This window comes from Rhinolophus hipposideros, assembly GCF_964194185.1.
Source record: "Rhinolophus hipposideros genome assembly, chromosome: 11".
NCBI classification, from domain to species: Eukaryota; Metazoa; Chordata; class Mammalia; order Chiroptera; family Rhinolophidae; genus Rhinolophus; species Rhinolophus hipposideros.
Window position 1 is genome coordinate 65,142,020 of NC_138057.1, and position 24,007 is coordinate 65,166,026.

The 24,007-nt window shown below is 40.3% G+C and overlaps 2 protein-coding genes across 5 annotated transcripts in view; one reads left to right on the plus strand and one right to left on the minus strand.

The window, feature by feature from the left end:
* Window positions 1–15,257, plus strand: part of SLC31A1 (solute carrier family 31 member 1) — a 31,527-nt gene extending 16,270 nt beyond the window's left edge. For both annotated transcript variants that reach the window (XM_081067198.1, XM_081067199.1), the window contains exons 2-5: window positions 8,683–8,845; window positions 9,347–9,419; window positions 10,407–10,575; window positions 11,828–15,257. In XM_081067198.1, the coding sequence (XP_080923324.1) occupies window positions 8,717–8,845; window positions 9,347–9,419; window positions 10,407–10,575; window positions 11,828–12,029 (573 nt within the window). In that variant the 5' untranslated portion in view covers window positions 8,683–8,716 and the 3' untranslated portion in view covers window positions 12,030–15,257. The remainder of the gene's footprint in view (window positions 1–8,682; window positions 8,846–9,346; window positions 9,420–10,406; window positions 10,576–11,827) is intronic.
* Window positions 15,258–16,385: 1,128 nt separating this feature from the next.
* Window positions 16,386–24,000, minus strand: CDC26 (cell division cycle 26). Of its 3 annotated transcripts, none has more exons than XM_081066143.1 (4): window positions 23,812–23,829; window positions 22,011–22,120; window positions 21,406–21,527; window positions 16,386–16,820 (listed from the first exon to the last, which is right to left on the minus strand). In XM_081066143.1, exons 3-4 carry the CDS (start codon window positions 21,484–21,486, stop codon window positions 16,644–16,646), a joined length of 258 nt encoding a protein of 85 aa, XP_080922269.1. In that variant the 5' UTR covers window positions 21,487–21,527; window positions 22,011–22,120; window positions 23,812–23,829; the 3' UTR covers window positions 16,386–16,643. The 3 variants fall into 3 exon arrangements, with proteins under 3 accessions (XP_080922269.1, XP_080922267.1, XP_080922268.1); XM_081066141.1 differs by having other exon boundaries at window positions 16,504–16,820; window positions 21,406–21,499; window positions 23,812–24,000; XM_081066142.1 differs by lacking the exon at window positions 23,812–23,829 and adding an exon at window positions 23,578–23,696 and having other exon boundaries at window positions 16,504–16,820; window positions 21,406–21,499.
* Between the last annotated feature and the right edge of the window lie 7 nt (window positions 24,001–24,007).

Below are 24,007 nucleotides of genomic sequence, written 5' to 3' on the forward strand. Positions count from 1 at the left end.
GTATCCAAGAGGAGCTTATTAAATATCTGCAGTTGATAAAGATGAGAAGGAATTTTGGAGAAATATCTCCATTCAACTGTTTCTCCAACCTCTCCTTCTATCAGCATAAGTGACAGAAATAGGCACAGATTGAAAAGGTTATAAAAATATTTTAGGGTATTTTGTGAGACCTAGACCTTTAGGGTATTTTGGGAGTTACTGGGAAAGGCAAAATGTGCTATGAATGTTCAGAGATGTTAGAACTAGACTTTGGAAGATGAGGATTTGTTGCATTAGAGATTGTAAGGCTGGGCATTCCAGATTGAAGAAACAACGTGAACAAAAACACCAGACAGGAAAGTGTGGGATATGCCCTAGGAACAGTAGAAACTTTGGCAGTTGGGCTTATTTGGCTGGAACACAAAGTACATGTAGGCTGAAAGGTAGGGTTGGGGGCCTTTATTTTAAAGATCTGTGTGTTCTCAGAACAAGGAGGTTAAGAGAAAGTGGAGAGGTCAGTAGACAGTGGAATTTTTTGAGCAGATGCGTAGAACCATGCCTTCGGTAGATTCATTTGTCATTGATGTATCATATAGAATGAACAGAGGGCAGGGGTACTGATAGGAAAACCCATGTTTCTAATAGAGCTGCTGATAGTGAAAACCAGAGGCAGGCTGGATGAATCTTCTAATTTACTTGGGATTAGGAAAAGTGACCAACGTTGTAACATTTATGTATACAAAATTGTGACATTGGGTTAATAGTAAGGAAAGTTTAATAGAGAGTAAACCCAGAGTGGGGAAAGAGGATACTTAGGTTCTAGCCAAGGTACCGCCACAGCTTTCTAGTATAACATTGAACAGGTTGCTTAAGCTCTCTGTGCCTTAGTTCCTCTGAACCAAGAAGAGATACTATGAGGATAGAATAAGATAATAGAGTTGGATTTACACCAAGGAAATGCCATTGTTTCATACCATGTCATTTGTTCAGGTTCCATGCAATGATTCATTTGGTAGATGTACAGAGTAAAAATGTTTTTAAGTTACTCTTGTCTTACAGTTTGCTCTGTTTTCTCTACTGTCCTTTTATGTGGCACTTGTCAAGGTTCAGTGCCCTAGAGACTTACTTTATATAAAGGATCTGAATCTGGCATCTCTGACCGCTTAAAGGTCAGTCACAGCTAGTCTGTTCTCTTCCTTCTACTTTTAGAAACAAGTGTGAGTTTTGTTTACGGTCTCCTCACATTTGTCACAAAACAGATATTTTTACAAAAGTATTTATAAAGGCAAATTAGCCCAGAAAATGTAAAGGTTAGATTCTCCCAAGAACTTTGTGGTTTTATACTGTAGGCTTCTGTGAAATGAATAGGTAGAACTAGATGAATTTGTGATGCCTTCCAACTCTTAAAAAATTCAATTTGTCTATGTTGCTTCTATACCAGCTACATTTTCTACTTGTTGACATAGAAGTATTGAGTAATTTCTAAGCATACCTATCAAATATATCGTATAGCATTTCAGACTTACTCAGGCTTGCCCAGTGTGTCAATAACAGATTAAGGAATTAGTTTGTTTTTATGTCCCAATTGCCAAAGGAGAAATGCAGAGAAAAGGAATTTATTTCAGCAGACACTTACTGTAATCTATTACTATGTGCAGGGTATTAGAAAATGCAGGCCATTCATAGATAAATAAGACAGGGTCCTTAAAGAATTTACAGTCCAGTACTAAGGAAGAGCGTAGAGAAATATTCTGTTCTCCTGGAAACTAAACTGAAAAAAAATGTAGAATTAAGTTTTCGCTCTGGGTAGGACTTTATTAATCATATAATTCAGTGTTTTACAGTTAAGGGAAATAAAGCTCTAACATATAAAATGGCTTGCCCAGTATACTGTTTATCACCTGCATCTCTTTCACGTTTAAACGAGTTCTCTGTCCTTTATATTTTATTACTCATATGGTAATAGCATGGTCTATTCATGTTTGCCCAGAAGGCAGAGGTGATCTAGAAGTTAGACAGTGAGCATTTAAAAAATTAAGTTTGTCTTTAGTATGTTTCCTCTTGAAAATGATAGCCCTCCATGGCTGTATAATTCTCCTTGTAATCAGTTCCTCCAGGATCTGTTTTGCCCCAACAGGTTCCTCATCTTCTTTGCTTAGCCTGAGCAGCTTAGTAAGGTGGAGTAGAGATGTGGAAAGATGAAATTGATGATAGAGGGGGGTAACCTTGAACCAGTATCTGGAAACTGTTGATTAGAATCAAATCACAGGTTTGCTTTTTGTCTTTTCCGTAGTTAGAATTATTCTCACAGCAGCTCCTGTGTTGTCCTTTTTACTAAAATAGATATTCTTAGTCAAGACGGTTTGAGGAAAAGAGCTACTCCCACTAATTCATAGCTGCTCTTTTATTCTTCTAAAAACTTGTCAGTCCATGCAGCATTTCTTGTTTGCCCAGAGCACTGGCCATTCATAAATGAAGGCTTTCTGAATTTTAAGTGTAACTGTTTGAAGTGGTTTTCCCCTTTATGTCTCTGGCAGCTGGTTACTTTTGATGCAGCCCATTAGTCTGATGTATGAGTAATTCAGCCACATAAACTCTGCTGTTACTTGGGTATGCAGACTCTGCATAGTTTGGTTTCTTTCCATGAAAAGTGCTTTCAGGAAATCCTGTGCAGATTGTCTGAAATAGTAGAGCTCACTTTGGTATATGGTGAAGAAAGAGAAAATAATACAGAAATTTGCAAATAATCACTAAATTAATTTCCTGCCTGTTCTATTCATCTTTTTCTCATCTTAGCCCAACCATTGCCATGAAGAAAAAGCAAGTGAGAATTTGTCATAGATGATCCCTTGGAGTTATTTTTAGTATCAGCAAAGGCAAAAAGTTAGAAAGAAAAACAGTAGCCTTTGTTTTATTGAAGAATTTTTAAAAAAATAAAATCTAAGCTTTTTTCTTTTTTTTTATGGTAGATTTTTGGCAATTCTCCTGAGTTCTGACTATCTTTACAAACCTACAATTGTAGTAAGTGCCCCAACTCCCATTACCTGCCAGACTTAATACGGGGGGAATTCTGTGTATGAAATTTTTAGATCTTTTACATTTTTTTCCTTATTGACAGGACCTATTTTTTCTCTACTTCCACTGCATCATTTCACTTAACTATTTTTAGTACATTGACATGGCAGAACTTTGGCAATACTGTTTTTGCTAGTTCTGGGTGAGAGCCTATGTAAACCTATGAGGTACTCAAGCCTAATACTCTCTGTGAGTGAACTGGTAAAATTAAGGATCCTTATCATCACTGCACCTCAAGGACACAGGCCAAGGAAAGGCAGCTAAAATATCCAAAGGGTTGTCTGGTTCTATTCGTACAGTTTCTACCAGTCACATTTCTATCATTCAACTTGGTATCGAAATGTGAAGCCAGGACCTAAGGGATGAGTGGAACAACATAGCCTTTAAGGGGAAGAATCTTTCCCCTCTTTATTCATCTTTATTCATTCATTTCCCCTCTTTATTCAGGAGTATTTCCTGCTCCTGTTTACTAGGAACTGCTACATTTTGGGTTTTTTTCCAAACAACTCCAGTATATTGACCTGGAATGTTAAGTTATGGAGTGACACCTAAGCCCTAATTATTGTTCCATTATATCAAGGTCTCCCCTTTATTCCTACCTCTCCTTTACCTCCTCTCTCCTCCCCAAAAGGCCAACATAAATGTGGAATTCATAAAGCTCTCCAGAGAATTGTAAAGTGCACCTAGAGGGAGGGGCACTTGAAACAGCCAGAGCCATTTCTCAGAATATCTGCTGACCCCACACAGGTCGTTGAAAGCCAGGAATAGTCCAGTTAAACTGGTTGCGTGATCATGTGGACGTAGTCCATTAGCATGAATCTCTGTTTATGGTAGTAATTTACTATCTTTGACCTTGAATTTCCCGTATTTGTGCTTGCTTAAAGCTTATGTCACCAATCATAAATAATGACTGCAGAAAGCAGAAGCCCAACTAGATAGACTTTTCTTTGTTTACTGTTTTTAAAAACCTAAAAAGGAACCTGACCCTAATCGGTTTAAGAATGAAAACTTCTTCCTTATCTTCCTTATCTTGGAAGTCAGGAAAGACTGCAGGCAGTCTCAAAGAATTGTGTGAAGACAGATTACATCTGTCTGAGCTGGAGAAGAGGGACCATGTGGCAGATATATGGCCACTTCTGTGTCATCTTTTTGCTATCTATTTTTTGCTATCTATTTGTTATCTAATCTCCATAGTCTTTATGGATTATTGTTTCTTACCATTATTATGCAATACCAGGAAAATAAAAAAGAATTTGAAGTTTAAACCAAACCTGGTAGAAGTAATGTCAGTGCTAAGACTCAGAATAGGCATCAGAATTTAGCCTCACTAATTTCCTAACTTCTGTCCATAAATTCATGTTTATTTTGCTAGAGATGCTAGATTTTGCAAAGAATCTGGCCCTCTAGTTAAGCTTTACAGTGTATCTGTGTTTGGGGGAAGGGTGGACAGGAATAGAGGAAACTTATTTTTTGATGATTCTCAGAAGTAGACTGAGAATTAGACCCTGAATACAAGAAAGTGTTGAAACCCATTTGTATAAATACTGCACCATACTTATTAAATGGGGGAAAGCAGAAAGAAATGCAAAGCTATATGACATTCAATGTCAAATGTGCCATTTCATTTCCCATATCTAATAGCATTCAATGCAATAGAAACAAGTTGGCATATAGGCAACTTGTTCAAGTATCCAACTGAAGATAAGATAAATAATCGTGTAACAAGCCTTCCTAAGAAATAAACTTCTTAACTATTTTGTAGAAACTCATGCTTGATGTTTTTCCTATAGTCAATTCCTAGACCATCTCTCTTGTATTTCTTTAAAGATCCAAGAAGTTTTCTATGGTAGAAGCCATTATGAACTATCCATATGAGTGTTGATAACCACTTGTGGTCTCAGGAGACAGGATAGGCAGAAAAAGGCTTGCCAGTGGTCTCGGCAGGAGCGAAGCTAACAGAAAGCTAATATTTTGAGTAATGTCTTCTCCCACAAAGTTTATTCATTGGATTTTCACTATCTAAGATCTTTTATTGCCTCATATTCCACATAACGATAATAGTTAACCATGTGTCAGCCACTTTGCTAGGTGCTTATGTCTGTTCTCTCATTTCCGCCTCTCAGCAGCCCTTGAAGTCTACTGGCAAGACACCAGCTCCAGAGAGGCTAAGTAATTTTCCCAAGTCATCCAATCAGAGCACCTTCCAAGTTCTTTGACAGATGTTTTCCAGAGACACAGTTGAGCTCGTCACTCCATTATGTAGTGCAAAGGTGATCTCCAATATGGGTCCCTCTTGGATTCTGTTAGAGAAAACTATTTGCCTGAATGGGCAAAAATGTAAACGGAAGTATAGTATTCCTAATCTTTCTACCTTATTGTAAACTCAACTTGGTAAATAAAATATTGTAGATAGATATTTTCATAAATTGAAAGCTAGGAATCCTAAGATTTTTTTGTTGTTTTCAGCTCTACTCTTGAATTCTATATTCAGATATTTTTGTTAGTATTCTTCTTTAAATAATTTGCAAGTTTGATGAAGTGAAAGAATAAAGATAAGAAGAAAAGTGAACAGTGGAGGTTTTAAACAAGAACAGTCGAGTTAGCCAGGAATTAACATATACACTTAGATTGCCCTAAAACCAGAAATCTAGTGAATCAGTAAGTAAACAAACTTTGCTCTGGTTCCACTCATCATTACTAACCCTTCCACAAGCGCCATTCATTGTAATTACTTTACAAATCAAAAAACTTGATTTCATAAAAGTACAGTACAGCTGCTGTGTGGACCTTGAACCCAGTTCTTAGAAAGAGACAGTGGGGTGGAGCTAAATTAGAGAAAACAGTTCTTGAAAAGCAAGTCGTTGAAGTTGGCTGTGGAGTTTAGAGAAACTTGAATAAACCAAAGACAAAACAGCACAGCTCATCGTTAAACCATTTCAGATTATAAATTGAGACAAAAAATGGTATTGCTGTTCTTTGGGTGAGTCTTACTTTAGTACCATTTTTATTCTGGAAGAAGCTGAGCTTAGATCTTTTTAGATTAGCGCTATCAAAGGAAACAGACTAACACTAAACAACTGCCCGTTTAACTCCTGTAAGTAAAATTTCTCTTCTGAGGAGAATGGGTTAGGTATGTTTGATTCCTTTAGAAGATGAGTTATCCAAATAAATATGGCACATCACTGAAAAACCAAGTAGCTAGACAAAAGAATAAACATTTAATTGCTTTTATTGATTATGCTTTAATAATAAATTCCTGAGTTTTTCCTTTTTGATATCATTTGAGTTTGGCATATTCCCATGGGATTTTTCCTAGAACAACACTTTTAGTGAGCTTAAGAACTTGTCAGGATTGGCTTGAGTTTTGCTTACAATATATGTTTGTAGGTTAATTTCCACCAGAATTGTACCTTCTAATTCATATACTATTGAGCAAGCCTTGCTTCGTATTCCATTACAAGAAATACATTGTCCACTGATAATGAAAGGAAACAGATTCTGTTCTTGCTCTACTTTCTAGTGTATGTGAATGTGAAATGTATCCTACAATGATGACACTTCAAAACAGGTGCATATTTTGAAAGTTCTTGAGGTTTGGACATGGATTACTGGGTCACTGATATGTCTAAAGATATCTGATTACATATCTTCATGGTACAGGTTTTGCTCTAATTGGTAATGAGGTACATGAACAATTAGGAACTTACGGATCTTCAATAAATATTGATGAGAAGAAGATGTAAAAGGTCAAGGAAATCAAGGGTACTGATCTTAAGTAGTTTGTAATGTTATGTTCTTGCTTTTTGAACTCTCATTTACTTGTCATCTTATTCCCCAAAATGAAAATTATGACTGTTCAGTTTTCCCTTCTAGCTTTTTAGCCTTAAAGCTCCTTCAGGAAAGACTGACTGGTTCATCTCTGTGTCTCCCTCAGTTTCTTACCCCAGAAGGCACTCTGCAAATATACACCAAATCAATGGCTACAATTCATGTTGATAATATGGAATGGAATTACCCTTCATGGTTTTCTTATGCTCTAAACATTTTCCAGACTCTTACTAGAAGAGAACAAAATTTGTGACTTCTTCCTCAGTCTCATATGAGGATATGTTATTAGTCTTCCTGGCTGGCAGTAGTCATTTCATTCTTATTTCACTTCATTTGCTTGGTTCAAAATCATAATTTATGATTACTCAGATAGCAGTGATCTCTCCATCCTACCATGACTCTATCTGAAAATGGCTACCCCCGTACCATTTGTCCCTTCGTTGAAACTTTGTGTGTGCTGTGTTGATTACTTTTGGGTATGTTGTTCTTTACTGTCTAATATAAAAACTCTGCAGACAAAGATTTTGTTATGTATCGAGTTGTACCTCAAATCTAATCCCTTTATGGCAATGGCATTACTAATACCAGATTGTCAAGCTCTATAATATAACTAAATATAGTGTATCACATGAAAGTTATTTAAGATCAAAGCTGAATATTTGTGCTTTTAAGTTAGATATACATGACTCCCTGAATCTATATAAATTTCCTGTCTATCTAAAGTATGCCTTTTCTCTACCTCTAAGTAATACTGTCATGTTACCCTGTTTATTTCTTTTACAGCACTAATCACACCATGAAATTGATTCCTTTTACTTATTTGTCTCTATATCAGATACCTTGCGTGTCTTATTCACTGTTAAATTACCAGCACATAGTAGGAGCTTTATAAATGTTTGTTGATTGCATGAATGAGAGGCATACTCAGGCTCATGAATACCTACTTGGAATTTCTAATGCATTCTTTCTTCCACAAACTGGAGTTGAGGGACACAGAAAGAGAATCCATCAGCGCCCCCCCCCAGCACCCTCTTCAGCTTCCCACTCCCCACCCCCACCCCCACCCACACCCCAGCTACAGGAGTTTTCGCTCCTTCGTGTATGTACCAGATGGACTTTTGGAGTAAAGCAGTGACGTGATACTAAAGATACGAGGTTGAAATGCCTTGTCTAGACTTGATTTAATATAGAATAATCAATTTATACCTTGTTTTCGGTTTTCTGAGCTCTCCTGCCCTGCTAGGATTGAAATTGTGTCTAAATTCTGAGAACACTACTTGCCTAGGGCAGTAGCAGACCTTTCCTTCAAATTCAAATTAGCTGAAGGCTGGTTGTTCTATATCTGAAAATGTATTCTTAATATCCTGATGGAACACAGGTCACCCAATTAGGTAAACTACCTGAAATGCTTGCTTTTTATATTACGACATTTATGATTAGAAAGCCCAAGAGCAGTTCAATTTCATTAATGGCATCAATTTGTCCATCATTACACAAATTGTCTGTTTCCTGCAATCCAAAGAAGTTACTGTTCTTCTCCTTACCTCATATTTAAATTTGAACATAACTATTCAAGGAACAATTCTGCAAAATAAGTGTTAGGTTTCTGAAACTTCAGGTGTACATCTCTTCCGCCACAATCTCCAAAGCTGATCCCTATGAACACAGTTACTTCTCTTTTATCTGTAGGTTATGAAAAATAATTCTAAGTAAAGCTGCTAGGATGAAGTCCCACAAAGATGAAATATTTATCAAGAGTCAAGATTTTATACCCTTGTTATATATACTCCTTTTTCCTAGAATCGACTGCTGACTCTCCACCTTTCTTGGAAAAATGAGCCATTCCCACCATGGGGGGATGAGCTATGTGGACCACAACAATACCGTGCCACCGTCTCACCACCACCCGACGACATCAGCCTCCCACTCCCATGGCGGGGGAGCTGGCGACATGATGATGATGGTGAGTGCCATGGGAGAGGCAGCCCAGGCCCTTTCCCACCCACTTGGGTAGTAGAAATCATTGCATTTTAGGACCAGAAGGTTGTTATTTAAAGGTCAGTTTACCGATGAGGAAAACTAAGACTGAGTTAGACAAGGCAAGTGATTTGCCCAAGATCACGTGGCAGGTTAATTACAAAGCCACACCAGAACCAAGATTTCCAGGGTCCATACTTGTGTATTCCTTACTTTCAAAATTGACCCTTTTCTGAGTTAAGTTCTAGTCTTGATGCTTTGTGTAGAAAAGAGAAAAAGACAAAGGTTGATGGTGGGGACAAAGGAGAGTACTTGTGGAGAGTGCCTGTGGTGATAATGCTAAAATGAGGGCGACAGCTTCCTGCTACAGTGAATGTGTGATGTTATCCAGATCTTGCTCCTTTTAAGTGTTCTAAGCTTCTTTATCTGAAATTCTCATTTAGAATCTTCAGTCATCTCTAACTGACTTGTTTTGGTTTTCTGACAGCACATGACCTTCTACTTTGGCTTTAAGAATGTGGAACTATTGTTTTCTGGCCTGGTGATCAATACAGCTGGAGGTGAGTAAGCATCAGGTAGTGTCTGAAGGTGATAGTCACATGAGAGACAGTGACAAGAATCTGGAGACCCAGCACCTGCTTTTGTCGTAATCACTGACTCATTCTGGTTATGATACATAACCATCTGCTTCCTATTCCCTACATAGGAGGTAAGGATACACGATGCTTAATTTTGAGTTTCTGAAAAATAATTTGGGTAACAGATAGGAGTCTTTTGTAATCTATTTCCTTTCATCCTTTTCTAGAGTGTTTCCCTCTTTGATAAGTTATTGGTCAGAATATAAGACTATAGTCAAGTTAAAATAACAGAAGAAGCATTTTATATATACATACCACAAAAAACCCTAGGCTAAAAGCTATTGATCTAGTGCAGTGCTGCCATTTTACAGATAAGTGAAGCTTCAAATAGTAAAACGATTAGCCCTAAATCACACAGTGACTATGTCAGAGCTAGGACAGTCACCCAGACCTTCTCCACCTGCCTAGTCCAGTGCTGTTTTTGGTGTACGACTGTGCTCTACGTCACTCCTGATTCTTGGCATGGCCCATCTTAGTGTCAGCCCTAGATTTTGGATAACCAGTCAACCATTTCTTTGTGATGGTGAGTTGCTGTGCCTTAAGTTCAGATTGCAGACGCTCAACAGTCAGTTGGAACTGCTTTGGATGCTGTTGTATCTTTGGATCCACAAAATCAATTTGTTCTGGGAAGCAAGGGCGCACTTATTTCAGGTAGTGTATTAAATCAGACATTTGAATACATTCATAGCATTACCAGTGCTTCCCAGTGTGAAAGGCTTAGAATTGAAGTACCTGTTCAAGAAATAGAGTCAGTACTTAAAAGTAAGGTGTTTCATTCCCCTTTTGCATAATGGACTAAGAAACTGAGAGTAGCACCTTTTCTATGTTGTCTTTCTAGCTTGGACAGCACACCAGCTAATATTTTTGCACATGTTTAACCGTACCACCATCGTTTTCTTCCCTACTTAGAAATGGCTGGAGCTTTTGTGGGCGTGTTTTTATTAGCAATGTTCTATGAAGGACTCAAGATAGCCCGAGAGAGCCTGCTTCGCAAGTCACAAGTCAGCATTCGCTACAATTCTATGCCTGTCCCAGGGCCAAATGGAACCATTCTTATGGAGACACACAAAACTGTTGGGTAAGAAGATTGAACAGATCCAGATGGAAGTTCTGAAGACCTGGGTTAGCTACCCTGTTTCCCCGAAAATAAGGCCGGGTCTTATATTAATTTTTGCTCCAGAAGACACATTAGGGCTTATGTTCAGGGGATGTCATCCTGAAAAATCATGCTAGGACTTATTTTCCGGTGAGGTCTTATTTTCAGGGAAACATAGTAAGCAGCAAAGCAATTATTTTATTTGCAACAGCCACCTTCTTGAGTTAGTGATTCTTTATGACCTTGATCAAAACTGTCTTTGGAGGCTTGGGGTTGTGGGTCATGAGCTGACCAAGGGAGGAATACTAGGAACCCTTTTGCAAACATGAATGTTCTTAATTGTAAGTATTTGTCACTTTGGAAGAAGATAAGGAATCTATATTGTAAAATATTAGCCAACATAATAAGTTAAGCAAAGAAATTCAGGTAAGGTAATAGAAGAATGGCAGAATCCAATTTTATAAAAAGTAGTACCTATCCAGCTCTAGTCTCAGTTTACAATATAAGATTGTACAAATGTCTATATTCCATCTAAGAAAGTGTTTGGATAACAACTGGTTTTTCCCACAGCTTGACAAATGCTTTTTGAGATTCGGTTTTAATAGAAATATAGGTCTTAAAACTAAATTGGAGTTCTAGCAATCCTATAGACCAACATCCTGCTCTCAAGCACACACAGTATTATTTGTTCCCATTGTACTGATGAGCTTATTGAGACCCAAACAGATTGTTACTTATCTAAGGTGACAGAACTAGTAAGTGACCGAGGGGATAAATACCAGGTCTCCTGATCCCAACTAAGTACTTTCTGCTATACCACCCAACCCTCAGTTCTATTTCCATTTTTTTCAGAATGTGAATTTTGCAAAGGTAGAAGGCCTGAAAATGTTCTGGCAAATAAGTATGGGAGGGTTTAGGTTTCCCTTTCAGGATTCGAGATGGAGGTAAGTCAGGGTATTAGTCCTCCTTTCTCTCCCCAGCTCCCAAAGAGGTTATGCCTGCTGACATAACCATTAACTAGCCATTGCTTATAAACCTGGCAGCCCTATCATGTTTCATTTCCAGGGACCAAGAAACAGTGCACATACACACAAGTACCTGTGAGTTGCCAGGGTGGCTATGAGCGAGTCCGGTTCAGGCTGGGCTCAGGACAACTGTTCCCCCTTTCTCCTGATCTGCAAAGGAGCCTGAGCCTTCCTAGGGGTCTCTGACTGTTTCCCTATTTACTCTGCAGGCAGCAGATGCTGAGCTTTCCTCACCTCCTGCAAACAGTGCTGCATATCATCCAGGTGGTCATCAGCTACTTCCTCATGCTCATCTTCATGACCTACAATGGGTACCTCTGCATTGCGGTAGCAGCAGGCGCCGGCACAGGGTACTTTCTCTTCAGCTGGAAAAAGGCAGTGGTTGTGGACATCACAGAGCATTGCCATTAACGTCAGGCTCCATGGTGTGGCCTTATCGGGTGCAGTGGGAAGCAGTTCAAGACTGGAAGACATGATTCTGGCTCCTTATCTCCTTAAACATGCACACGCGCACACACACACACACCTGCTCATATCTTCCCTTACTCCTTATCTCCTTACACATACACACACAAACACACACTACACCACCCCACCCCACCCCTGCTCAATAGAGGTTTAGCTTAGTATCTGAGCTAAAGTGGTAACCTCCCTGACTCTTTTTACCTGAGCTGAGCTTCCCATGTCTCTTGAAGTGAAGCCACCCATGAGATGTCCCCTCCTCCACCATCATCTTAGATCCAACTTGTATATTCTGGTCTAATCCAGGTAGCTTTCTATTCAATGATGATCACCTGCTTCCTTTCTTAATCTTCTGTTTTTATTTTTTTAACAGACAATCTGTGAATTTGATGGGTTTTTCCTGGGTCAGAGATGAAAAGGGATTAACTTCAGCCAGGATATATGGCAGCTGAGGGAAATTCTTGCCCAACTAAACCCAGAGCCCAAACTTAACATTAAAAAATAAGTTCCAGTCTTTGGACTCAGTGAGTGGGAAATACATTGTGCCTTTCCCTAGGTGTGATGTGTTGCATTGAAATCTTTGTACTGGGCAGAGGGGGTGGTTTGAGATTAAATCCAGGGCTGGAACTTGCAGAAGTATGCATTCTTGAGTGGCTGACTCATCAACTGTGTTCCCACTTAACATTTTGATTAGAATGAACTTGTTAAGCAAAAAAAAAAAAAAAAAAAAAGGATGACAATCAGTTTGAGAAAATAGAAATAGGTATTTTAAAATAAAATCATTGACATTTTACTTTGACTTGGTACCTTGGTTTGTCACAGCTGAATGAAGCAGAAGAGTTTGAATCATTATCTCCCATTATTCTTTCCATGTGTCTGCCTCTGAACTCGTGGTTTTCAAACTTTAGCTGCATAAAAATTACCTCGAGGGCTTGTTAAAAACACTAGTTGCTGGGCCTAGAACCAGAGCCAAAAATTGGCATTTCTAACAAGTTGCCGGGTGAAACTCCTGCTGATGGTCAGAGTACCACACTTTGAGAATCTCTGCTTTAAACTAAGGATGTATCACCTTACATCACCTTCACCTGGTGGGGTGAACATAGGAATTCGAATTGCTCATTGGTAGGTGGTATGTCTGGGCTTCACTCATGTACCATATGCTGCTGGTCAACACTTAATCATTCCACAAACATTTATTCAGCCCCAGCTGTGTGTGTGCCCCCACCCGCATACACACACGAAGGGCTATAGCCAAAGTAACTTTTATCAGCATCTGTGAAATCACCAGTCCTTATTTTTAAAGAGCTGTAGTTTCTTGGAAGTAGCTTAAAGGTTGAGAAAGACCTTTGATCTACAATGTAAATCAACCAGTCAGAGGCCAGAATGGCAAAAGTCTAGCCCTGTCATTGGAGGAGCTTAGGGTATCGTCTGCTGCTGCCCAGATTTTCCTCAGCCGCCAACATCCATGCCCTTGCTAGGCAGAGTCTCATCTTCTGCTTGACCATCTTTGGTACTCTTGGTGGCTTAATCAGATCACAAGTGACCCAAACCTTTTGTCAATGAAGAATCACATTGGATTTTTATCTGTTCAGTTGTTAGTCTACACTGCAGTTTTGTTCCCAGTCCAAACTACCTCTGTAAAGTGACTCTTCTCTGCTGGCCTGTTAAATCCTGCCCTCCTCGGTGCTAGACTCCAGTGTGCCTCCGGACAGAAGAGATATAACACAGCTACCCTGTTGGCCTCTGTTGTGGTTTTGAAGTTTGTACTTTCCTCTTTGGGTACAGTTAAACATTGGAGAGTGAGGAATGTGTACTTCCATGGCTCTGAACCAAGAGAGGGTTATGAGTCTACCGGACTGGGTTAAAATCTAAGAACCAACATTTAGTTTTGTGCTTTGCTCTCATTTTAACCCCTTGTAAGTGCCGATACTTAGCATGAGCAGAGTAAATGACAGGTACTGACAGAGTCCAACATTAAGGTGAAAATAGCCTGTTGCTGTCTTAGAAGCCAAGGAATAATAAAACCATGAGAAATAACATAGTGTTTAGTAGTGACCCTGGTGCTGTCTATGACTCTTGGCACGAGCTGCTATCAAATAGCCCTTTCAGGAGCAGGATCTTATCATGAGGAAAAATCAAGGCCAGTTAGGAAAAGTGCTATGAATTGGAAACTCCAAGAAACATCAGTTTGGGATATGTCTTCAGGTATTCAAGATAGCGCCTCCTGAAAAAACTGAATTCCAGCAATTCTTAGACTAGGTTGCCAAAGGAAGAATCTAGTGAAGGAGAAAAAAAAATAAAGCTTAAATTCCTTCTTTCTTGAGCTCTTGGACTGTGATAGATTCCATTGACTTTCATTTCTGCATCCCTGTTCATTTGGAATTTACTGCCTGACTTTGTTCCTTTTGGATCCAAATTTCTCTTTTCCTCCTTCCCTATTCAAATCTCTTAAAAGCCCGTATCCCCATTTCTTTAGCCCCTTACTCTGTTGTTTTCCCTTTTTTCTGTCTTTTACCGTATATCTAAAAGATACTGTCTTTTATATCGTATGTCTAGTTTATTAAGTCTCCCTAGCCCTCCTGACGCAGTGGACATTACTATGCGGTGGGTATAGATACCAACTAGAGTTGTAAAATTTGGTAGAGACCTTACACACATTTCGAGGAGCAGTTGTCCCACTGGAACTTCTGTAAAGCTGGGTAGAGGGCTACCAAGTACCATCTGCAGTTACAGAATCTTAGGTGCTCTCCCCAGTGTATGTTGGAGGAACACAGAGCCCCCTATTGCCCACAAGTGGAATCCTGTGTCCACCAGGGAATTAGAGATGAAGGTTTCCTCACTACTCCTGTAATAGGGTTGTCTAGAGTTCCTTTTCGGGCTGTGAGGCACTGGTCTTGAGTTCTAGCCACAAAGCATGCTCTAGGAGGAGCTGAAAGGGGCAGGGGGTACACTTTCATGTCATTTAATTTTGATCCTGCCCTCTCCAGCTGCTTCTTTCGGAAAATACTATACATCTAAAGATGCAAAGTCTACATTTGATATAATGCCTTAATCACTGGGGTCTACAATTAATGTTGACTTTTAGATTGTAAGCTCCCAGAGAGCAGTATTGCTGTAGTAGGAATATTCTAACAGTATCATGTACAAAAGAACAAAATAAATATTTTGATTTTGTGATTCTATGCATGTCTTTCTACCCAGAGTGACATCAGAATAAACGGTCTCTTCATTGTCCACGGATTTGGCCATTACCACTCAGCTTCAACTAATAAACCCACAGCCAGCCTGGTTCTGAGTCCATGGTCTTAACCACTTGCTATATGATCAAATAAGGGGAGTAGAAAATTTACTCAAGAGCAGAACTCTAGACACAGGAGCGGTTAGGAAAGCCTTCAAGAGGTCGGCTTTACTCTCCCTTCTCCCTCCTCCGCCTCACCAGCGGATCACCCAGGCTTGTGACAGAAGTTGAGGCAGTCTTGTTTCTCCCTTTTTGTCTTTGCCCTTCCATATCAGCCTTTCCAGGCTTCAAGATAGCATTCCCTATCCAGAGCCTGATTCTTGCAGTGTTTCTCAGACTGTAAGATAACAGAATTGAAGGTCCTAGGTAAATCTGGAATAAGGGTTTTTTAGGAATGGTTGAAGGAAGAAGAGAAACTATATATCCTCTTCTACCCGTCTTTCCCACATTCTTATTCCCCAGACTTAAACTGCCCTAAAAAGGCTGGGTAAAATCCCTGCTGAGGGTTCTCTTTAGAAAAGATGATTCTGAGGTTCTACAATTGGTGGTTCCCTGTAATTGAATTAAATCGTGGAAACAACAGGACACGATTGATTCTAAACTACCCTCTGTGCTGCCTCTCAGATTGGCGCCTAGTGGGAAAAATTCTTTGGCAAGTTGAGAAAGGAAAGTAAGTTGGAATAATACTGTTAGGTGCATTCCTACTATGTTTCCCTCCACTGTCTGTCCTCCCAAAATTATACCCAAACTAGTCACAAAGCCATTCTGTAAACAGATTCTGGTGGCCCACAACTTGATCAAGTTTACACAAGTCACTCGAATCTAATCTCAAGGGCAGGGATGTTTGTTTTGTTCACTGATGTTACTAAGCGCCTACGATGGTAACACACAGGCATTCAATAAATACTTGCTGAATAAATGGGTCAAATGAAAGTCAGTGACAAGGATCAACTGGAAGCTTTCTGTGCTCAGGGTCTTTTAATAAATGGGGAAAATGTCACCTCTTATAGCAATTACCTTTGAAGTCTGGTGGTTAACAGTACTATGATACTTCATTAAGGACGTCTCACACTTTTCCAAAAATATATTTATTTTTAAAAACAAATCAGACACGTTTTAGAGTCACATTTTCCAGAGACAAACCAGAGTTTGCATTTCAGCTTAGAGTGAACGTTACCATCAGTAATCTCACCCAGAGGTGTTTTTTCTCTAGGTGGTAAAACCTTTGTTTGACTACCGCACTCAATTCCCTAAATCTTGTTTGTACTTCTGCCATCATTTTATTCCACTCCAGGCAGGGCTCTGGCACGAAAGAGAATCCACCTCTAAAATTCAAAACTGCCAAATTGAGAAGAACGATTATTGGGCTTGGCTTGGGGTTTATAACCAATTCGCTCGTTAATCATCTGTTCACGGCTCTTGGGGTCACTGCTGAGCGCAAGGGCACCTTCTCCATCACTGCCTCCTACGACATCCACATCTTCCTTTTGCTTCTTACGGGTCTGAAAGTACAAACATTTTCGGATTAAGGCAACATTCTTTGCATTAGCAAATAGTTATTTGGCATTACCGTGTACTTAGCAAAGTGTAAAGGATTAGACTCAAGGGTTAGGCTCTTTAGAACAATAAACTGAAATCCTAGGTTTCGATGGTTAGTAATACAAGGGATTGACAGTAGCCCCCCTTATCCGCAGTTTGGCTTTCTAAGGTTTCAGTTACCGTGGTCAACCGAGGTCCAAAAATAGTCAATGGAAAATTCTAGGAATAGATAATTCACAAGTTTTAATCGCATGCTGTTCTGAGTAGTGTGGTGAAATCTGGTTCCATCCCACCTGGAACATGACTCACCTCTGTCCAGCGGCCCAACACTGTAGACACTCCCGGCCCACTTGGTAGCCGTCTCAGTTATCAGATTGCTGCAGTATCGTGAGGCATGTGTTCAAGTCACCCTTATAATAGCGTAATGCTATGTCACAATGCCGTGTCCCTCCCTTCACCTCATGCTGGCATTGTATCATCTCAGGTCGTCACAAGAAGGGTGGGTACAGTACAATAAGATTATTTTAAGAAAGAAACCATATTGATATAACTGCTCTATTTTATTGTTACAAATCTCTTACTGTGCTTAATTTGTAAATTAAACTATCATAGGTATATATGTATAGGAAAAAACATCCTATATATAGGTTCACCACTATCCGTGGTTTCAGGCATCCCGTAGGGGTCTTGGAACATATCCCACTCAGATAAGGGGGGACTACTGTATAATGACAAAAGATATAACCCTTACCCTTCAAGATGTCACAGTCTACCAAGGAAACAGGTAAATAGACAATTACAACATAGGGTGATCAGAGCTATGACAAAGGAAAGCACACACTGCCAAAGAGACAAGAGGTGAAGAGTTGGGGAGGAGTGAAGGTTCAGAGCAGGAAGCTGCAATTAGAAAGATAAATAAGAGCTGGCAGAAAAGGGAGAGAAGGGTATTATTCAAGAGAACATACGGAAAAATAAAGTGACTGGTAAAACAATAACCACCAAAAATTAACAGCTTGACTGACACCATGAGATTAAATGTAACAGGAATAGAAGATTTTGTGCTGTCTTATTCAAAGGACTGGGGTTTCATTTTATTTTCAGATAAAAGGTTTGGCTCTTAAATCACAAGTGACGACAGAATTCACAAAATCTAAGTCTCAGTTTGGTCATTTTCACAAAGAGGTCCCATAACTACCACTACCTAACTGTAAAGATACTAGATGATGACAACTTTCTAGGAGAGCGTGAACATGTTTCATCTAGAGCTCCCTACTAGAAGAATGGCTCACTACTCATCACTGGAATTGCTGCCATACCTCACCACTTACTGAACTGTGAGCATTTAAATGCCAATGTCAAAGTACTACCGTGTTTCCCCGAAAATAAGACCAGGTCTTATATTAATTTTTGCTCCAAAAGACGCACTAGGGCTTATGTTCAGAGGATGTCATCCTGAAAAATCATGGTAGGGCTTATTTTCTGGTTAGGTCTTATTTTCAGGGAAACATGGTATAGTGAATCAAATACACACACAACACACACGGTGGAAAGTTCAACTTAATTGTCCAACCTTTGTGCGTGCGCGCGCGCGCGTGCTTAATGACTTTCCAGTTAATCTACATTACCAATAAGTAACATTAGAAGGTTCTCCCCAAATAACTTTGTGATCACAAGTTCTAAAAGACAAAAGATGCTTGCTATCCCTTTAAAAGCCATGAGAAACTCTTGAGAATATCCAAATGAAATGAAATCATTTAAAAGGCTTCCAAGCATGAACAACTGCTGTTTCAGAATCCAGCCACCAAAATGCAATCAAACTAATTTCAATAACAAATGAAATGCCAGTTTTCAACTGGTTTAATTTTAGTTTAGGGCAATGTTATCCTTCCCTCCTCAGTAGCTCTAAAACAGCAAACCCACTGGGCAACTACCTTGAGGAGAAAGACTAACTCAAAAGCGAGCTGACTCTGCAGAGTCAAAGTTCAGTATGCGAGCACTTTATGAGACTCATTACAGCCGAAGTTTAAACCATACTTAAAGTTTATCCTTAATAAGACACTATCAAATGTGAGCTTGTAAAAAGCAAAAAATTATGATGCTTAGAGAACACTAAAGTCTCCTGGGGTGAGGAAGAGGGAAAAGAAATACAAGTTATCTGTCTTAATAAGAAGCATATACAGGCCGGCCCCGTGGCTCAGGCAGTTAGTGCTCCACTCTCCTAACTCTGAAGGCTGCCGGTTCGATTCCCACATGGGCCAGTGGGCTCTCAACCACAAGGTTGCCAGTTCAACTCCTCAAGTCCTGCAAGGGATGGTGGGCTCAGCCCCCTGCAACTAAGATCGAACATGGCACCTTGAGCTGAGCTGCCGCTGAGCTCCCGGATGGCTCAGTTGGTTGGAGCCCGTCCTCTCAACCACAAGGCTGCGGTTTCGACTCCCATAAGGGATGGTGGGCTGTGCCCCCTGCAACTAGAAACGGCAACTTGACCTGGAGCTGAGCTGCGCCCTCCACAACTAAAAAACAAGTCCTGGAAGTACACACTGTTCCCCCAATAAAGTCCTGTTCCCCTTCCCCAATAAAATCTTTAAAAAAAAGAAGAAGAAGAAGCATATACAATACATGGTAGAGCCATCCTGTTCATGGATGTGTACAAGATGTACTGTCCTCTGCCAGACAATAAAAAATATCTACCACCATAGGACAGCAAATGAAAATCGGCTTGTGTTGAGCACCTCCACTGGGCCTGGTATTGCAGGATATGGAGGCAAAAAGAATGTACTAATTCCTGACTTCAAGGAGCATATGGGGGCGGGGGGGCAGAAAAACAGAAAATGACAGATGGTACTATGAGAGAGGTCAGTACAGGCGGAAGAGGTTGAACCTAACCAGCTGGGGGCATGTAGTCAAGGAAGACTTCTAAAAGGAGCTGAGTCAAAAGATGAGTACCGTGTTTCCCAAAAAATAAGATTGGTTCTTATATTAATTTTTGCTCCAAAAGACACATTAGAGCTGATTGTCCGGCTAGGTCTTATTTTTAGGGAAACACCGTATGTGCAAAGGTCATTGATAGTTTTGCATGTTCAAGGAAATGTAAGAAAGCCAGTATGTCTGGGGTAGAGAGGGCAAGGCAACAGGTAGCAGGAGATAAAAGCTGAAAGGGGTCAGAAAATACAAAATCTTGTGGGCCATAATAAGGAACTGAGATTTTATTCTCGGTGCAGCAAACCATTGAAACAGTTTAAGCAGGGGAATGACATGATCTTAAAATTCTTAAAGTCATTCTAGATACCTGATGGAGAATGGATTGAAGAGACAAAAATGGAAGTAGAAAGACCACTTAGGATGCTACTGAAATTATACAGAGAGAAATGATGGTTAATTGGACTAGCGCTGTTACCAGTGGAGATGAAAAGTATGGGTAGGTTCTAGAAATAATCTGGGGCCGGCCCAGTGGCTCGGGCGGTTGGAGTTCCATGCTCCTAACACCGAAGGCTGCAGGTTCAATTCCCACATGGGCCAGTGGGCTCTCAACCACAAGGTTGCCATTTGATTCCTCACTCCCACAAGGGATGGTGGGCTACACCCCCTGCAACTAAGATTGAACACGGTGCCTTGAGCTGAGATGCCGCTGAACTCCGGGATGGCTCAGTCGGTTGGAGCCTCTCAACCACAAGGTTGCAGGTTCAACTCCTGCAAGGGATGGTGGGCTGCGCCCTCTGCAACTGAAACTGAAAGGACAACAACACTGACTGGGAAAAAGTCCTGGAAGTACACACTGTTCCCCAATAAAAAAAAATTTTTTAAAAAGGTAGAATCAAAAGGTTTACAGACATTTTGTATATAAAAGGTGAGAGAAAGGGAGAACTCAAGAATGATTCCTAGGTGTTTCTGGGTTGAGTGATTGAATAGATACTGACATGGGGAACACTCAGGTGAAATTGGCTTGAGGAAGAAATCAAGAGATTTTGTTTTAACTTGTTAAATGTCGGAGGCTGAATGATAACCCCCAAAGCTATCAGATCCTAATCCTAGAAATCTGTAAATGTTGTCTAATATGGGAAAAGGGTCTTTGCAGATGTGATTAAGGATCTTGAGATCCTGAATTATCTGAGTTTACCCTAAATGCCCTCAGATGTGTCCTGATAAGAGGGCAGAGAGAGATTTCACAGACATAAGAGAAGAAGGCAGTGTGATCATGGAGGCAGAGGTTTGAGATACAGGGGCCACCAGAAGCTGGAAGAGTCAAGGAACAGATTTTCCTCTAGAGCCTCTGGAGGGGGCGTGGTCCTGCTGACACCTTGATTTTGGTCCAGTGATACTGATTTCGGATTTCTGACCTACAGAACTGAAAGAATAAGTTTCTGTTGTCTTAAACCACCAAGTTTGTGGTAATTTGTTACAGCAGCCACAGAAAACTAATACAATAAATAGGAAATGCCTGTAAAGAATCTAAATAGAGATTTCAAGTAAGCTGTTGGAATAAGAATCTGTAGTTCAAAAGAGTTATTGTTTTAAATATTCCTAAGGATTTGAAAGTTGTACTCTTACCTCTAGGTCCTTTCGAATGTTTTCAAACTCTTCAATGTCATCAAGCTTCAGCTCCAGGCGGGTTGGTTTTCGTCGCAGCATACTGAAATCAACACTAAGAGCCAGAACCAGTGAACTCTTAGCTGTTACAAATGGCAGAGAGGAGGAAAACCCGAAGGGGATAAATCTCCGCTACAAATATCAGATCAATTTGTAAGCACGCACGCTAAAATGAATGGCAAATAAAAGACTCATTGTGATTCACACATAGACTTCTAAGTCTTTAGGTGTCTGAATATTATATTTTTATTACATGATGGAGATCCAAAACTCTGTAATTCAAAAAAACTGTTTCTTCAAGAATTTTAAATATTTAAATAGCAAGCTGCCTATAAAAGAATTCTAGGCAACAGTCACTTTAATCTCATGCTCCAGTCACATTCAAAGACATATTCTAGCTAAGAGAATAACATTAAAATATCACATCTTAATGTAGTACTATTAGTGGGAGAGCATACAAGCCATTAAATTTGATCAACTCTACATGAGAATTGTAAGAGATTTGTGATCACTCCTGAATGCTAAAATCAGTTTACCAAATCTTGTGAAAACTCCCTCTAACTCACCAATTCACAGGGTTATCTTGAGGGTCAAAGTAGGTCCTACATGTATGGAGCATTCATTAAACAAATACTTCTTGTGCTCCAGCTGCAGCGTTAAAAGGCACAGTCACAGTCTGTGGGGAAAACAAACATGTAAAAAGAAAAGGGCATATAGTGTACTAAGAACTCTGGTGCAGGAAATGCAATGGCATCACACAGGCCGAATCCACTCTGGGCTGAGCATGGGGGGGAGACATGGAGGATTTCCTGGAGGAGATGATATCTTGCTAGGCTTGGGAATGGCAGGTAGGGAAAGGGGATTAAGGGCCTACCAGGCAGAGAGAACAAGGATAAAAAGGGGCTCAAGAGTCCACACCAGTCTGAAAACCCAAGGTAATGCTGACACTAACAAAAACATTTTTTGGAGAAAACAGATATAACGCCCGCACTGAGTTTAAAATCTGTTGATGACATCTTTATATTCTCCACCAAATCCAGTAGAGTGTATCTATAATAACTAGGCAGTAATATAACTAGGCAGTATAATAACTAGCCAATATTTTGTTGAATAAACCAAAGATCCAAATAAAGTGAAATGAACTTTCCTTGAGCACTGTGGTATGCTTTTCCATTCCCATTCTTTACACTTTTATTTTAACACAGAAACCCTGTGAGGCTGGCAAAACGACCCATTTTACAGGTGAAGCCAAAGCTGCTCGGTTTGGTTAATAAATGAGAATGATACTCTAAGTGAAAACTCCTTTATTTATAGATATAAATTATTATTACATGTATCAAGGATGTAGCTAGGCACTGAAATATAAAAAGAAAGTGTTTCCCTCTTCCTCCCAGGAAGCTTGGGATACGTACAGGTGGTATGATCAACCCAAAACACTAGCACATTACATTTCAAATTGCTTTGTACTAAATCAGATACTATTTTGATTCCAATGTAGATAAATGGTACCGGAAGCCAAAGTTCAGGGGAGGTGGAGATGTTTAAAAGAAAAACACTACTTTGCACTGTCTTATCTTTTCTGCAAACTGAAAAGCTCGTCACAAGGTAGCGGTATGGAGTAAAGGTACTTTACTCTTGAGGCAAAGGGCAGAGGTTTTAATAATAATCTGTTTATTTTAAACTATTAGCTTCATCTTTCACTAGATCTTAGTTTCCGTATTTGTCCTGTTATTGTACGGATTGAAGTAAGTTCCTGGAATGTAATTTGGCATTCAGTAAATGCTCAATAAATAACAGCCATTATTATTATTTTAACTGTTCTGTGGCGAGAGCCAGGAAACACCTCTGTCCAGCTCTGGGAATCACCAGGATTTTGAGCATCTCCACCCCCCGACAGGAGGGCAAAAACCTCGTCTTGTTCGTCTCTGATGCCCCAGCACCCAGCGGACCACAGGGCCGTGGCAACGTTGTTTGCGTGCATAACGACTCACATCCATCATCTCTCTCTAAATCTGATACAAAGACCAGGCTAAAGACAAGAAAATCAGGCCGTGGCTCCTCCGCCAGGTCCTTATTTTACTTTGGCGCTAGAGGGCTCTTCGAGCTTAATCTCTGGCTGCTGCCCAAACTCACCCAGCTCAGAGGGAGCCCCTGGGTGAGAACCGCCCTGCAGAGGAGAACAGCTCTCCCGCCGCAGCTCCAAGGGAGCACGCACAAGTCTACCGCAAAGGTTTCCATAGCAACATCGTCCCAGCTCCAGGACGACGTAAAGCCTCTCGTAGGGCCGGGAGGGAGGGACAGCAGGCCCCGGAAGCCCTCCATTCGCTCCGGAGTGCAGCCCGGAGCCGCGCGGCTCGATGCACCTACCTCTTTACAAGCCTGCTCAGCCCCTGCGCGGAACCTCAGTGCCCACCACGAATCTATGCCACCTGGACTACACTTCCCAGACTGCTCTGAGCCTCTCTCCTCGCAGAACCTCGACCTTCGCGTGCGTTTCTCGGAGGCTGTGCGAGTCACACCGCTCGGACACGGCCACAGTCTTCCCTACTACGATTCCCAACAT